The 16,273-nt window shown below is 47.1% G+C and overlaps 1 protein-coding gene across 2 annotated transcripts in view; it reads left to right on the top strand.

The window, feature by feature from the left end:
* Positions 1-1,222: 1,222 nt before the first annotated feature.
* The window catches only part of WNT5B (Wnt family member 5B), a 98,216-nt gene continuing 83,165 nt past the window's right edge, over positions 1,223-16,273 (top strand). For both annotated transcript variants that reach the window (XM_065566847.1, XM_005287995.4), the window contains exon 1: positions 1,223-1,678. Coding sequence is in view for 1 of the 2 variants with exons in the window: in XM_005287995.4 (XP_005288052.1) it covers positions 1,673-1,678 (6 nt within the window). In the remaining variant the exon portion in view is untranslated. The remainder of the gene's footprint in view (positions 1,679-16,273) is intronic.

The raw sequence follows: 16,273 nt of genomic DNA on the forward strand, positions 1-16,273 counted from the left end.
ATTCTGGATTTGAACTGGTATAACTGACATCAGAATCTAGACCACTTCTTGCACCTTTGCACTTGTATGCTAGCCCTGCTGCATTTTGGAATCCTGATACTAGAGCTCTGATGCGAGGATCCCAATACGCCAGACTGCAAATCCTGGTATTATTGCACTAGTGTGTAAGTGTAACTGAACTCAGAGGCCGGGAATGTAAATCTTGCTACTAGTGTGCTGGTATGTAACCTTGAGGGCCAGATGTTGATCTCAGGTACACCAGTGTAAATCTGTAGTGACTCTGCTAAATTTGAAGCACCTCCAAATTTATACTGGTATAAATGAAAACAGACTCTGATCCTGAATATGGAAACTAATATGTAGAACCTATTGCACTGTGAATGTGAAGTCTGATATTCGTATCTTTGAGTGTGAATCCCAATGCACTCTGAATGTGTATCCTGATTAAGGTCACCCTCCTTCCCTGGAGCAACAATGGTGGTCCTGGGCTGCACACTGCCGCCCTCCTCCCCCTCCCCCAAGCACCAGTGGTGGTCCCAGGCCACGCACCGCTGCCCCCATCCATCTTGGAGCACCAGCGGTGGTCTCAGGCCACACGCTGATACCCCCTGCCCCAGGACAGCCATGCCCCCCGCCCCCAGAGCTCCCTCCCCAGACTACCCAAGATTTAGTCAGGGTATATAGTACATAATCTGAAGTTTCACTGGCCTATGGAGCTGCATTCCCTAACCAGACTACTTTACATCTTGGAACATAAGAACAGCCATACTGGGTCAGACCAAAGGTCCATCTAGCCAGTATCCTGTCTTCCAACAGTGGCCAATGTCAGGTGCCCCAGAGGGAATGAGGGAAGGTGTCTGTTTCACTAGAGGGTGGAGGGAGAAGGATGTCATGCCCTGGGCTCTGGAGAGGGGATGAATACATGCTTGGCTTCTTACAGGAAGTTTAAACCCCAAGGGGGAGGCGTCTCCGGAAGGGAGTAGGGGGCTCTTCGGTGTGTCCCCCGGGGAGCAAGGGGGTCCGGGATTGGGGACTGAATGTGACCAGAAGATCTCGGTCTGTAGAGGCTGTGAGGGCTGGGGAATCCCAGGCTGGGGATGTAGTGAATCCTGGGCTGTAGGCTAGCGAAGGGATCCCCTGGGGCGAGGCAGGGGGTTCCCGGGGATCTCAGGCTCTCTGTAGCTGCGCACCGTGCGAGGCGGGGCGGGCCCGGGGGCCGGCGCAGGGCGTGGGGGAGGCGGGGCGGAGGCTGCCGGAGCCCCCGGGATCTGCTTGCTGAGCTCCGGCCCCTGCACTCGGCACCGCAGCTGCCACAAACTGCGGCTGAAAGTTAAGTCCGGTCCCAGCCGCTGCGGGGAGAAGAGCCCGGGGCAGCCCCAGCGCGAGAGAGCGGGTACCGGGGAGCAGCCCCGGTCCAGCGGCGCAGCTGAGCAAGGAGCCGGGCGGCCCGGGCACTGGGGGCGCTAAAGTCTGCTGGGACAGGGGGGCTCGGATGAGCCTCGGATTTAAAGGCTAAAGGACAGCGAGAGCCGGTGGGCCCCGGGGGCAGGTGCGTCTCCTCCTTGTCTCCTGACATTGCAGTGGCCTCCCCCGCGCCCCCAGCCGGGCTCCCTCTGCCCGGGAACAGGACTCACCTGCTGCCTGCGGAGCCAGCCTGACAGGGAGCCACCAGATGCAGGTAGGAGGCGGCTGGGCTGAGCAGGGGCGGGCGAGGGTTGGGATGGGGCTTGCCAATGCTCCTGTTATGCTGGCCGGAGGGCGTCACGGACATGGGCAGACCCGGGGGCTCTGGGCTGAGCCATCCCCGCTTTCCTGGTGCCGTAATCCCCCTTCGCCCCGGGGAGGGGCAGGCTGGCTGTCAGCCCGCGTCCGGGGGCTCTGGCTGGCCCCTTCCCCTTCTCCGGCCCAGCCTCTTGGTGCCAAGCCCCAGGCACTGGGGCGGGCTGTAAATCCGAGGAGCAGTCCCAGGGCCGGGTGCCGCTGAGGGGGTGGGAGCGGGAACTCCGCCCGGCCGGCTGCCGGGCTGGGGGCACGGGGCAGGAGCGGGATCAGCAGAGGGAAAGGGGCAGGCAGCTGTTTCTGGCCCCAAATCAGGTTGGATGGGGTTGCGGGGAAGCGGTTTCTCTCCCAGAGGCGGCACCGGTGGAGCCTTGCGCCGTTCCCCTCCTGGAACAAAGCTGGAGCTGCTGCTCGTGTGGGGGCAGGAAACCTCCCCCCGGCCCTGCCTGTTCCCTTAGCTTTGTTGTGTCCTCTCCAGCTCGCCGCCTACCCCTGCAGCAGGCAGGTGAGGGGAGGGCTTCCCAGGCCCCCCGCTGCTGGCGGGAGCTGCCCCTCGGGTTTGCTGCTGGGGAGTTTGATTTGTGGTCCGGGGTCTCTCGCTGAGGAGCGCGCTGCTCAGCCCTGGCCCCGCGTCCCCAGCCTAGTTCGCCGTGGCCCAGACGCGCTGGGTGGGCGCGAAACTCTCTCCTCAACTTTCTGTCACGTTGTGCTTTCTGAACTGGAGTCTGAACGTCGTGTTGGGAGCTGCGGGGTAACGAGAGCCGGCCGCAGCCCTGGGTGGGGGGCGCCTGTCTCCCCGACTGGGTCTCTCGACTTGCGATTGCTCAGGGCATCTTCGAAAACTGGACACCAGGAGCAGGAAGGTGTCTGGTATTCTGGGAGGCCTGAAGCTCCAGTGCGTGGTGTTGCTGTACATTTGAATCTTGGGGGAAAGGTACCAAACTGATAGTCCTGGAGGCTAAGGTGATTTCTTCACAGCTGGGCGCTAGCAGTACTGCCTTTCTCCCACCTTGTCTGTCAGTGTGCCCTGTCCTGGTGAGAGAATTCAGTTTCTGCGATTAATTCAATCATCGGCCTCTCTGCTGGGACAGAAACAACGTAGATAGTGTTTTTTATGCTCAGTACGTTTGTCTACCGGCACCTGGACTAAGGCTGCTGACTGATTTTACTAGGTTATAGCTTTCAGTTACTACAAACCAGAGATGGATTTTAATCGGTGACCCATAGGTGGAAAGGCTGTACATGCCATTACTTATCCTGCTGAGCAATCCCACCCTCCTGTACATGTCTGTTAGGCAGACTAGGTCTGTCTTGTGCCTGTGTCATGGCTTATGGATGCAAGCATATAAACCCATAGGTTGTATTTTTGGGGGGCTTTTTGGTTTTTTTTTGGGGGGGGGTTGCCTTCCTCTGCAGCATGGGACACAGGTCACTTGCGGGTTTGAACTAGAGTAAATGGTGGATTCTCTATAACTTAATGTCTTTAAATCAGGATCTGAGAACTTCAGTAACTCAACCAGAGGTTATGCGCCTGTTGCAGGAGCTGGTGGGTGAGGTTCTGTTGCCTTCAATGTGCAGGATGTCTGACTAGATGGTCACGATGGTCCCGTCTGACCTTAAAGTCTATGAGTCTACATGGGAACACACACAAACCTGTGAACGAGAGCAAATTGACACCTGTGCACCCCCTCACTGTCCTCATAGAATCATAGGACTGAAAGGGACCTCAAGAGGTCATCTAGTCCGGTCCCCTGCACTCATGGCAGGACTAAGTATTATTTAGACCATCCCTGACAGATGTTTGTCTAACTTGTTCTTAAAAATCTCCAATGATGGAGATTTCACAACTTCCCTGGGCAATTTATTCCGGTGCTTAATCACCCCGACAATTAGGAAGTTTTTTCTAATGTTCAGCCTAAAACTCCCTTGCTGCAATTTAAGCCCATTGCTCCTTGTCCTATCCTCAGAGGTTAAAAAGAACAATTTTTCTCCCTCCTCCTTGTAAAAAAACTTTGATATACTTGAAAACTGTTATCACGTCCCCTCTGTCTTCTCTTTTCCAGACTAAACAAACCCAATTTTTTTCAGTCTTCCCTCATAGGTCATGTTTTCTAGACCTTTAATCATTTTTGTTGCTCTTCTCTGGACTTTCTCCAATTTGTCCACATCTTTCCTGAAATGTGGCGCCCAGAACTGGACCCAATACTCCAGTTAAGCAGAAGAATTACTTCTCGTGTCTTCCTTTCAACACTCCTGCTAATACATCCCAGAATGATGTACATGCATGCATATACCCTTTTTGTATATACATTAGAATACAAACATACATATGCCTGTTCTCGCACACACATCAACATGATGACATCATCATGCATCAGCGTTCTCTTTCTCTCCTGCACCAGCTTCACAAGTGCACCAACACACGTTTTCTACAAGCACCATTGTACTGACAGCTTATGTGCCTGTGTCCACCAACATAGTCCCATCTCTTTCATGTATGCCAACACACATGCTCCCAAAAATATGGCCATTAGAACTCTCAATCTCTCATGCATAAATATGTGCAACAGCTTTCATGTGCTTGTGTACCAACACCCATCATCATTCTTATCCTGGCATTGCACAAGTACACCAATTCTCTTGTGCAACGTCACATGCATATTTGCACAAAATCTCTTACTCCAAACTTGATTGAATGTATACACAACACATTTGTTCCCCCATCTCTGCATAGAATTTGTGGGTGTGCACACACATACTTTCACACATGTACACCTCACTCCTTTCTCACATGCACACTAGCACTGGCATACACACGTGTGTGCCCACACACTCCTCTTCTCTCCCAGGCGTGCAAGTGTGGATGCTCACACCTGCACCAACACACACATTCTCATGTGAGCCAATTCTTTCTGTGTCACACACAACAACACTGCATGTACCAGTGTTCATGCTCCTACCTGCTCCAATTCTTTCCCTCTTGCTCACTCAAAGAACTCTTATATATGCCCATCAACATGTTCCTTGCACATGCCAACACACTTAGATTATACTGGTAAGCATATCTCCCCCCATCCAATATATACATGGGCACATATGTTTTCTAACATATGCACTTGTGCACACATATACACTCTCTTTTGTGCCAGGACATACTCTTTCACACACATTGATCTCTCTCTCCCTCCAGTTTCATATGAGCCTTGGTGCATAAATTATCTCAGGCATGCACATATGCAGGGACACACAAGCTCTCTTTCCCTTTGCACGTCTGCATAAGCATCCCCTTACCCTACCCAGTATGCCTGGGTGCATGGACACTGGCAGCACCCTGTTCTTCACTTTGCATTTACAGACTTTCTCACCCATGTGCACAAACACTCTTGCTCTTACACTCTCTCCCTCATGCATGCACTTATTTATGCGCAGTGGCCATGCACTGGCCATCTGAAATGGCTGTCATATTGTCATAGCACTTTTTGCTTGCTGGCACATGTCCATCCTCTATCACATACATAGGTTTTGTTTTAAAAGGGGAGTGAAACAAAGTGCATGTCCTTTAGAAGAATGTAAACTTAGTCAGGCCTGTGTCTTTATTTTCTAAGTTCTGGAGGGTTTAATAAAGTAGAAGGGGATAGAAGGGAAAGAGAGAGGTTCTTTTTTACACTACTGTCCTAGTCATCAACTTATATGAAGTAAGGTGGCAATTCTTTATATACAAAGTGTTGTCAATATATGGAATAAATTACCAAGTGTGTCAGAAACTAGTGTATGTTACAGTTTATTTTTCTTCTTTTAAAGAAATTAGACAAGTATACGCAAGGAAAACCATTGTGAGATCCAACTGCCAATTCAGAGTATGAGGCAGAATTGGATAGGCAAGCTGGCCTCTCTCCATCTGTGGATTTCCTGTGCTCCCAGGCTCCATCTCTCACGTGTGTTTTTATGCCCAGGAGTGTCAGCGAGGGATTCCTTCCTGTTGGAAAGTAGTTTCCTCCTTGCTCACTTTGTAGTTGTAATATTAGCAGCCTCTTCTCTTTAAACACACCCTGAATTCACCTTCTTTCTAAGATAAATATCATATGTGGTACTTAAAACTACAGTGTCTTCACATGTTATTAATCCCCACCTCAGAGTACTGAAGTTGAAAGGATTTTACAGTCTAGTTCACTTCATTATTGCCAACTTCAAACATTTGAAAAATCTTAAATCAAGCCCCCCCCAAATGTGTGATTGGCTTAAAAATCATGTGCTTCTTTTAAATTGGGGTTCTTTTTATTTCCCGTGTGGGTTTTTGGTTTTTTTTAGTTTTTTTTTCTGAAACTGCAAGGTCTAAAAACTTACCTTTTTACATGAAAGCTCAGATTCTCATGTAATCACTTGTCTACAGGAGCTGAGGCTCTTAGTAAAATGCCAAATATTGTGAGACTTGCAGTACATTCACAAGAGTTGGCAATTCTGTTACTCTTCCCCTTCAATGCTCTTTGCATTTCACTCTGGATCAAAAGGCTGGTAAGTTTCACATTCTGTAGAGTGCTTCTGCACTACTATGATGCTGTTGGATTCGGATTTCCAGAAATGCAGGGGAGCAAATAATCAGAAATAGCCTGTTTATTGAAATCAGTATAAACATATTTCTATTAATTAGTTTTTTTTCCTATTTTTTTAAAGCAAAACTTAAGTATAAGTTGACTGACAGTGTCACTTAAACCATTTCAGAATAACTTGGGAACACACAACAAGCACTTCAGTAATCATTTTAAAATCAGGATTCAAATAGCCAAAACTTTCAAGGCAGCACAATTTGTACTAACTGCGGCTCATACTGTATTTTTATAGAGAAAGGGACATAAACTTGTTGATAAAAGGGATGCAGACTTCGCTGAAAAATTGGAGAAGGTGCAGAGAAGAGACACAAAAATGGTTTGTGGGCTGGAAAAAATACTTTACAGTGAGAGACTTAAGGAGTTCAGTCTGTTTAGCTTATCAAACAGAAGCTTAAGGGATGACTTGACTATGATGTATATGTACCTTCATGGGGGCAAACTGCAGGACTATATTGCTCTTTAATTTACCAGAGAAAGGAATAAGAAGAAACTATGGCTGGAAATTAAAGCCAGACATTCAAATTAGATTTAAGGCACAAATTTTTCACGGTGAGGATGAGTAACCATTGGAGCAAACTATCAAGGGGGAAGTGGTGGATTTTCCATTTCTTAAAATCTTCAGGTCAAGACTGGATGCCTTTCTAGAAGATGTGCTTTAGCCAGACACAAGTTATTGGTCTCTACAGGAGTAACTGGATGAAATTCTATGGCTTGTATTCTACAGGAAGTTAGACTAGATGATCTGATGGCCCCTTCTGGCATCCCAATCTAGAAAACTTATGTGAACTTTTCTGTGTATAATGAGGTGGAGTGATGGGGCAGCCGGAAGCAGATTGTCATTATTTAGCACAGCAGTTTCACATTTCACAGAGTAGCTATATAAATCTTATATTTATAAAATACCTTCCATCCCAAAGTGCTTTCCAAGCTGAAACTAATACATGCTACAAGTTATATATACATAGGGCTCACTTAATTTACCCTTGGTAGTGCAGCCACCTCTACAGTAAAGCATGGCAGCTTTTTTAACAGTCTAAACAACATTTAAACAACATTGACTATTTAAGGACAGGAATTGAAAAATACCCTATCTGGTTGCAGCTACAGAGGAATTTAGATGAGGAGAATCTAATTATTTAGTTGGAATTTGGTTGGAACAAGAAGAATTTAAACCCTTACAAAAAGTATCACAAGTAGCTTCGCCTCTAGTTTTACATCTCACCTGAAAGATGGCATCCACAGTAATGCAGGGCCTTAACCCCATGTTGTGGTATCGGATCTGAATTAAGCGTCAGAAGGGAAAGCGTTGCCTACTGAATTGTCAGCATCACCTCCTGCATCTCCTAGTATGGTTTTCTTTAGAGGTCTTTCATCTGAGTACAGTCCTACTTTGCCATAGGCACCTTGCTCTTAGCATTGCAGCTATTTTCAGACTGCAATTTCACACGGACACACCCCTGAAAAGCCTTTCCATTTAATATGAAAACCACGTGGAGGGGCTGGGAATGCAGAGAATAATGGGGAAGAAGTGCTTAGATTGTTAGTCTGTCCCATAACTTCATATTCAGTGATGCTCTAGGCTGCAGATTCTTACCCTTCAATGGTTTTGCTGTGGGTGCTCCTCTTGGTACCCAGCAAAAGCAGATCACTAGGTCTGTGTGAATCCCATCTCTTCTACTGTGTATGTTTACCTGTCTAAATATAACTCCTCAGCCAGTCTCATGCATCCCAGACTGACCTGTTCTCTTGTGGCTGAGCTGTGGGTCTGGCTCTTGCTGCAGCATTTCCTGGCTGCTTTGGGCTCATGGTTTGCAGCTCAGTCCCTCTCTCAAACAGATATATGTTAGACACTCATTCTCTCTAGGACTTTGGGAAGCCAATTCTCCCTGTTCCTAGGTTTTATTTTTAAACCTGCCTGTACAATGAGAAACCTAACAGCTCTCAGGAGTGGAGGGTCCCTATTCCTCCCCCTCCCCCAATTGCTCACTCCCTCTCTGAATATATACAATACAGTGGGCTTCAGGAAACCTCCTGTCTGCCAGTTACAATCCACACAGTTTATGCTGCAACTCTGATCATTCCCAGAGATCAGGCATGCTGAGGCAATCCTTAAAGGGACAGTGTCTCTCTTTCAGCCTCCGTCAGAATCTCAGAGATGGGGTTGGCAGATATTTCCCACAGTATGCCTTTTCTATTTCTATTTTGTTTAGAATTTGATTCCTTTGAGTTTGCTGTAGTTTTTAATTTACTTGGGAAAACCTTTATATACACATCAGCCTTTGAAGAGCAGAGGAGAGAGGAGTGAAGTGGAGAAGGGAAGGACATAATTCTCTGCTGGGTTGAATTAATTTGTTTTAAAATCCTATTCCAGAGACTAGCCTTTACAGTCCAACCCTGCAGCCCTTGCATATCTAAAGAAAGACTGAAAGATGAAATCATTAGTGCCTTGCACAACCATGCAAGAGACTCTTGATTGATTTAGTCTACCACATGAAAGAAATGGTTTGATTCCTGGCATGGTAGACTAGAACTCCTTGAACTAACCCAATGGCCTTGTGGTTAGTGCTGTTGTATTTGGAGTAGAGGTAATTAAGGCCAACGTTTCCAAAAAGGACTGTTGATTTTGGGTGGTTCTAATTTTGAGTTGTCTGACTTGAGCCACTTTAAAAGGGCCTGATTTTCAGAGGTGAGGGGTTAGCACTTTCTGAAAATCAGACCCCTGTAAGTCGTCTGAAATTGGCTCCCCAAAATTATTAGTCTCTTTTGAAAATTTTAGCTTAAGAGTCTAAAGCAGTGGTTTTCAACTTGTGGTCCGCAGACCCCTGGGGGTCTGCAGACTATGTCCATGAAAGGTTGTCATTACCATAGAACACTGGTTTTCAACCTGTGGTCCACGGACCTCCATTCAAAATTTTTTAGGGGTCTGCAAATGAAAAAAGATTGAAAACTATTGGTCTAAAGGAGAATTAGAAAAACTGTTTGTCATTGAGTGAGATTAATTCAACCACACACAAGCAAGAATGCTGACGTGATCTCTAATGAGGAGAGACTAGTTCAGACCAAAACTCACAGAACTCTTGACTACATGACTGTCCGGCAAGGATATTCAATTAGAACAAACTGTCCTAGGCAGATCAGTAATCTGTGTCCAGACACTGTTGCATACAACTTTTAAAGGTGACCTGAAAAAGAAATAAAATGTGTTTCTCTCTGATGTAGAAAAAAGAGCTGCTTGCTTTTTACCTTAAATCTAGACGTGTCAAGACTTCCTTGGTTTTGTTGGAGGATTTTTTGGGAGTCTAAGATGTTTATTGCAAGTTGTTATAGCTTAACGGGAAGGGCTTAGAGATTGAATATTTAATAAAGTAATTGTTTTCCCAAGTGTTCTTTAGTTGTTGGGGTTATGTAGGCATTAACAAAAACAAACAGAAACCAGTGTTTTTAAACAGTCTGACTAAAATTCTCTTTCCTTGTCAATTGTTCAACTTTTAGTATTCATTTCTAATGTGTTATGTCATAGTTTCACTAGTTCTTAACCATAGCATCTCCAAGATAGACAAGAGCTGACTTTTTAAAGAAAAAACCAAGAGGATTCTCTTATTTGGTCACAAAAGCTTTCAGACCTTCTTCATACATCATAGAATAGTGAAAAAGGACACAAACCCAAATTTGTCTCGCTTGGAAGTTCACTTTTAAAAGTGGTTTAATTATTTCAGGGGTGTTATGTATACTACACTTCTAATTTTCTGAAATCTTGTTTTATACTCAACATAGAAAGTGGATACAATGAACAAATAAAATAAAATTACACAGTATTTTTCTTTTACAAATTTAGCCAATCTGGGGGCTTTCCTAGGACACTATCTAGCTGACCCACCCATTCATTTTAATTTTACAGAATCTGGGCTTGGTACAATGTCATGGTTTTATTCAGTAACTATGCTGACATTTTCATTTTTGTGTCTTTTTTGGAAAGATTTGGAATGTCCCAGATAGATACTATCACTTCAGACTCACACAGCCTTGGGTTCTAAGAACTTAAGTAAAGTTTTATGGTCAGCTATCAAGATTTAGTACATTCTACCATACATGTGTTTGTGGAATTTCATTATTTTATACACTGTACCTTAAGGTGTATTATTTGAGCATAAATACCAGTTCTTGTCAGGGCGTAGGATGTGTATACAATAGACTTCTCCCTGCCATTGTGTAATCTGAGTGAGATCACAGTTCCTACTCCAACCAGGAGGTCTCACAAACCCAGGAGCAGCGCCAGGGTTTTTGGCGCCCTAAGCGGGGGTCCTTCCGCGCTCCCGGTCGTCGGGGCACTTCGGCGGCGGGTCCCGGAGCGAGTGAAGGACCCGCCACAGAATTGCCACCGAAGACCCGGAATGCGGAAGGACCCCCTGCCGCCTAATTGCTGCCAAGGGCGGAAAAATGCCGCCCCCCCAAATCCTGGCACCCTAGGCGACTGCCTCGGTCACCTAAATGGAAGCGCCGGCCCGGCACAAACCAGCACTACAGGAAAAAAATGGAGTCAGAAGGTTCTTACACCTGTGCAGATGCTGCTTGGTCACCTGTGTCACATTCTTTTTGCCATTTCTATTAACATTCCCCATTTTTACCTTTTAACAATTCAGTTAGATGTTTTAACAGTTTAGAGCAGTATAAAGTGACTTCAGCAATCACTTATTAATGCCAGGAAAGCTTGCAACTGGATAACTTTATTAAGTGCCAGTGCTAGCTGTATAGGTTCCATTTTTTCTTTAACTAGATGGATTCATAGAATCATAGAATATCAGGGTTGGAAGAGACCTCAGGAAGTCATCTAGTCCAACCCCCTGCTCAAAGCAGGACCAATTCCCAATTAAATCATCCCAGCCAGGGCTTTGTCAAGCCTGACCTTAAAAACCTCTAAGGAAGGAGATTCCACCATCTCCCTAGGTAACCCATTCCAGTGCTTCACCACCCTCCTAGTGAAAAAGTTTTTCCTAATATCCAACCTAAACCTCCCCCACTGCAACTTGAGACCATTACTCCTTGTTCTGTCATCTGGTACCACTGAGAACAGTCTAGATCCATCCTCTTTGGAACCCCCTTTCAGGTAGTTGAAAGCAGCTATCAAATCCCCCCTCATTCTTCTCTTCTGCAGACTAAACAATCCCAGTTCCCTCAGCCTCTCCTCATAAGTCATGTGCTCCAGCCAGGGCCGGCTCTAGGATTTTTGCCGCCCCAAGCAAAATCAATTTTGGCCACCCACCCCCCGTTTTTTTCTTACCCCACCCCCCGGCCCCGCCTCAACTCCGCCCCTTCCCCAAATCCCCAGCCCTGCCTCCTCCCCCCAGGCTCTCAAGCCTAGGAGGGAGGGGGAGAAGTGGCACGCGCGCCGCGGCCACTCGGAGTCTCCCCCTCCCTCCCAGGCTCTCAAGCCTGGGAGGGAGGGCGAGCAGCAGTGCGCCAATCAGCTGTTTCGCGCACCGTGGCAGCAGCGGAGGTGAGCTAGGGCGGCCGGGGCACATTTTTAGGGGCAGCAGGGGCGGCATTCTGGCGCCGGCCATGCCGCCCCTAAAAATGTGCCGCCCCAAGCACCAGCTTGCTTTGCTGGTGCCTAGAGCCGGCCCTGGCTCCAGCCCCCTAATCATTTTTGTTGCCCTCTGTTGGACTCTTTCCAATTTTTCCACATCCTTCTTGTAGTGTGGGGCCCAAAACTGGACACAGTATTCCAGATGAGGTCTCACCAATGTTGAATAGAGGGGAATGATCACGTCCCTCGATCTGCTGGCAATGCCCCTACTTATACAGCCCAAAATGCCGTTAGCCTTCTTGGCAACAAGGGCACACTATTGATTTATATCCAGCTTCTCGTCCACCGTAACCCATAGGTCCTTTTCTGCAGAACTACTTCCTAGCCATTCGGTCCCTAGTCTGTAACAGTGAACAGGATTCTTCCATCCTAAGTGCAGGACTCTGCACTTGTCCTTGTTGAACCTCATCAGGTTTCTTTTGGCCCAATCCTCTAATTTGTCTAGGTCCCTCTGTATCCTATCTCTACCCTCCAGCATATCTACCGCTCCTCCCAGTTTAGTGTCATCTGCAAACTTGCTGAGAGTGCAGTCCACGCCATCCTCCAGATCACTAATGAAGATATTGAACAAACCCGGCCCCAGGACCGACCCTTGGGGCACTCTGCTTGATACCGGCTGCCAACTAGACATGGAGCCATTGATCACTACCCGTTGAGCCTGACGATCTAGCTAGCTTTCTATCCACCTTATAGTCCATTCATCCAGCCCATACTTTTTTTAACTTGCCGGCAAGAATACTGTGGGAGACTGTATCAAAAGCTTTGCTAAAGTCAAGGAATAACACATCTACTGCTTTCCCATCATCCACAGACCCAGTTATGTCCTCATAGAAGGCAATTAGGTTAGTCAGGCATGACTTGCCCTTGGTGAATCCATGCTGACTGTTCCTGATCACTTTCCTCTCCTCTAAGTGCTTCAGAATTGATTCCTTGAGGACCTGCTCCATGGTTTTTCCAGGGACTGAGGTGAGGCTGACTGGCCTGTAGTTCCCCAGATCCTCCTCCTTCCCTTTTTTAAAGATGGGCACTACATTAGCCTTTTTCCAGTCATCCGGGACCTCCCCTGATCGCCATGAGTTTTCAAAGATAATGGCCAATGGCTCTGCAATCACATCCGCCAACTCCTTTAGCACCCTCAGATGCCGCGCATCCGGCCCCATGGACTTGTGCTCGTCCAGTTTTTCTAAATAGTCCCGAACTACTTCTTCCTCCACAGAGGGCTGGTCACCTCCTCCCCATACTGTGCTGCCCAGTGCAGCAGTCTGGGAGCTGACCTTGTTTGTGAAAACAGAAGCAAAAAAAGCATTGAGTACATTAGCTTTTTCCACATCCTCTGTCACTAGGTTGCCTCCCTCATTCAGTATTTCTTCAGTATCAATTCTGTGTCCTAAGAAAACTGCACTGTCCTGAAAAAAAAAAGTCACTTGCTTGTCTTTACTCAACTTCATAGTATTTTTGCACTACTGCTTCCAAATTATGTAAATACATTTCTGTGTTTCTTCATAACTAGAGTAGCATTCAGAGAGCATACTAACCACTTGCACTTTCTGGTCCATAATAAAAGCTCTGGTACATTAACTAGGCCCGAAGGGAACCTGTTAGACTAAGGCCTTGCCTTGACCAGAAAAATGTTGATGAAGTTTAGGTCAGGCCTAGACAACACAAACTATCTAAACCCCACCTAAACTCAATCACTTGTCCTAGTATGGATGCAGGGTAATACCTTCAGATCAGTTTTAGCAGGTTGAGTTAAGGCCTAGACATGAGCTAAAGCTGTTACCCTGAATCTACACTAGAAGTGGCTAACATCTTTAGCTCAAGTCTAGGCCTTAACTCAACCTGCTAAAACTGATCTGAAGGTGTTACCCTGCATCTACACTAGGACATGTGGTTTAGTTTAGGTGAGGTTTACAGAGATTTAGGGTTGCCAACCCTCCTGGTTTTGCCGGGAGTCTCCTGGAATCAGGCTCTATCTCCCGGAGGCCACTGATGCCAAACTGGAAGATTTTAGGCCACTAAAAGTCCAGCGGCACAGGGGAGCTATGGCAGGCTCCCTCCCTGCCCTGACCCCCCGGCACTCCTGGAAGTGGCCAGCACATCCCCATGGCCCCTGAGAGGAGAGGGAGTCTCTGTGCGCTGCCCGTGCCCCAAGCGCCGACTCCGCAGCTCCCATTGGCCGGGAACTGCAGCCAATGGGAGTTGCGGGAGTGGTGCCTGCAGGTGCAGGCAGCGCGGGGAGCCCCCTGTCCCCCCCCCAGGGGGCCACAGGGACGTGCTGGCCACTTCCAGGAGCGGCGCGCGGAGGGGGTGATGCATGGAGCCCCCTGGCCCTGCTTACCTTGGGCAGCTCCCGATCAGCAGCGCAGCAGGGTTAAGGCAGGCTCTGCCCCTGCAGCTCCCATTGGCCACAGTTCCCTGCCAATGGGAGCTGTGGAGTCAGTGCTCAGGGTACTGGCAGTGCGTGGAGACCCCTGCCCCCGCAGGGACCTGCTGACTGCTTCCGGCACAGTGCCTTGGCAGGCAGGGAGCCTGCCTTAGCCCCGCTGCATTGCCAACTGGGAGCTGCCCAAGCTAAGCCCCATCCGGCCAGAGCCCCACTCCTCACCCCCTCCCGCACCCCAAACCCTGCCCCAGCCCTAAGCCCCCTCCTGCATCCAAACTCCCTCCCAGAGCTTGCACCCCCCCATCTCCTGCCCCAGCCCTGACCCCCCTCCCGGAGCCTGCATGCCACATCCCCTCCCACACCCTAACCCCAGCCCTGAACCCACTCCCAACACCCAAACTCCCTCCCAGAGCATGCATCCCAATCCCCTGCCCCAGCCCGGAGTCCCTTCCCACACTGCAAACCTCTTGGCCCCAGCCCAGAGAAAGTGAGTGAGGGTGGGGGAGAGTGAGCAACGGAGGGAAGGGGGATGGAGTGAGCAGGGTGGGGCCTCGAAGAAGGGGCAGGGCCTCGGGGAAGAGAGTGGGGCAAGGGTGTTTGGGTTTGTGTGATTAGACAGTTGGGAACCCTACAGAGATTCCATTTTCTGACCAGCTCTATGAAAGTGTATTCCCACTGGTTGTTCTGGCTGACTGTTCCAATGTTTTGTGCGTGATGACTTGTAATTCATTGCAAATTGAATTCTTGGTTGTGTGCACATGGTTGGTTTGGAGAGGCTGAGAGAAGTTAATTTTTCTTACTCTGTGTTGTGCTTTCAAATGAATATCCAGAATTTTTACCTAAAATTAATTTTCCTTCTAAACTGTTTCCTATGCTTCCTGCTGCATACTGCATATACAGATTAGATCTCTGCTGTTCTTTCAATGTAGTTAGACATCTCATGTGGAAGCTGGGTATTTTAAACCTATGATTTGAGACAATCTTTTGCTTGACTGTTGTCCAAACCAGGCTCTCTTGAAAACTACCATACATCTTCTAGCTAAGAAGTCTCTCACTCTCTCACACACAAAACAAAACAAAAAACACACCTTTGGTCCCACTACTGCCAGGAATTTTTTCTGTACCATTTGTTTCTAAAAACTCTTTCAGGTTCTCCCCAGAATTGCTAACACTCTGTTCTTAAGCTGCATCAAAGCACAATCCAAACCAACCTCTGAAACAAGCCCTTTCTTTCTTTGTTTTGCATTGCTTTGTTCTCGCTCCTCTTCTAAAATGCAATTGGTCCCACTTTTTATCACCAACCTATTGTGTTCGGAGTAAAGACAATTGAAAATTCAGAGGCCAGATTCACAAACAGTTGTGTGATATCTATTCATCTACACCAAAAGGAGACATATTCTTGAAGGAGGAAAGACCAGTTCTCACAGAAACTTCCCCTGTGTATTTCTCTGGTAAGACTATTACAAACATTACATCATTGGATCAGACCAGTAAAGCTAGGTAAAGCTAGGTGAATATCTCAAACATTTCCACTAATACTTTCTAGAATTAAAAAAACTAAATTCAGGTTGATTGTTTTTGTACAATTTTGTATGTGATCTCCATTAATGTTTTAGCAAATGAGTTTACTGGCAGGAATGTTCATAGAAACAATATGTTATAAGCAAATAGACAGTGTTGATGGAATTTGTGTTTTGAAGTTATAAATGCAAATATTTGCATCAGACACCTGATTCCAAGAGTTGCATTGCTCCATTTGAGGAACAGAAACCATACCTGTCAACTGTGTGTTCAATCAAAGCTAATCAAGTAGCTGAATTTCACTTATCATGTACTGGCAACAAAATGTTCACAAACAATCTATATACCAGGAATTATTTGTAGGAATTATCTGCCAAGTAATTTTGGATGATAAAATTT

This window comes from Chrysemys picta, chromosome 1, assembly GCF_011386835.1.
Source record: "Chrysemys picta bellii isolate R12L10 chromosome 1, ASM1138683v2, whole genome shotgun sequence".
NCBI lineage: Eukaryota > Metazoa > Chordata > Testudines > Emydidae > Chrysemys > Chrysemys picta.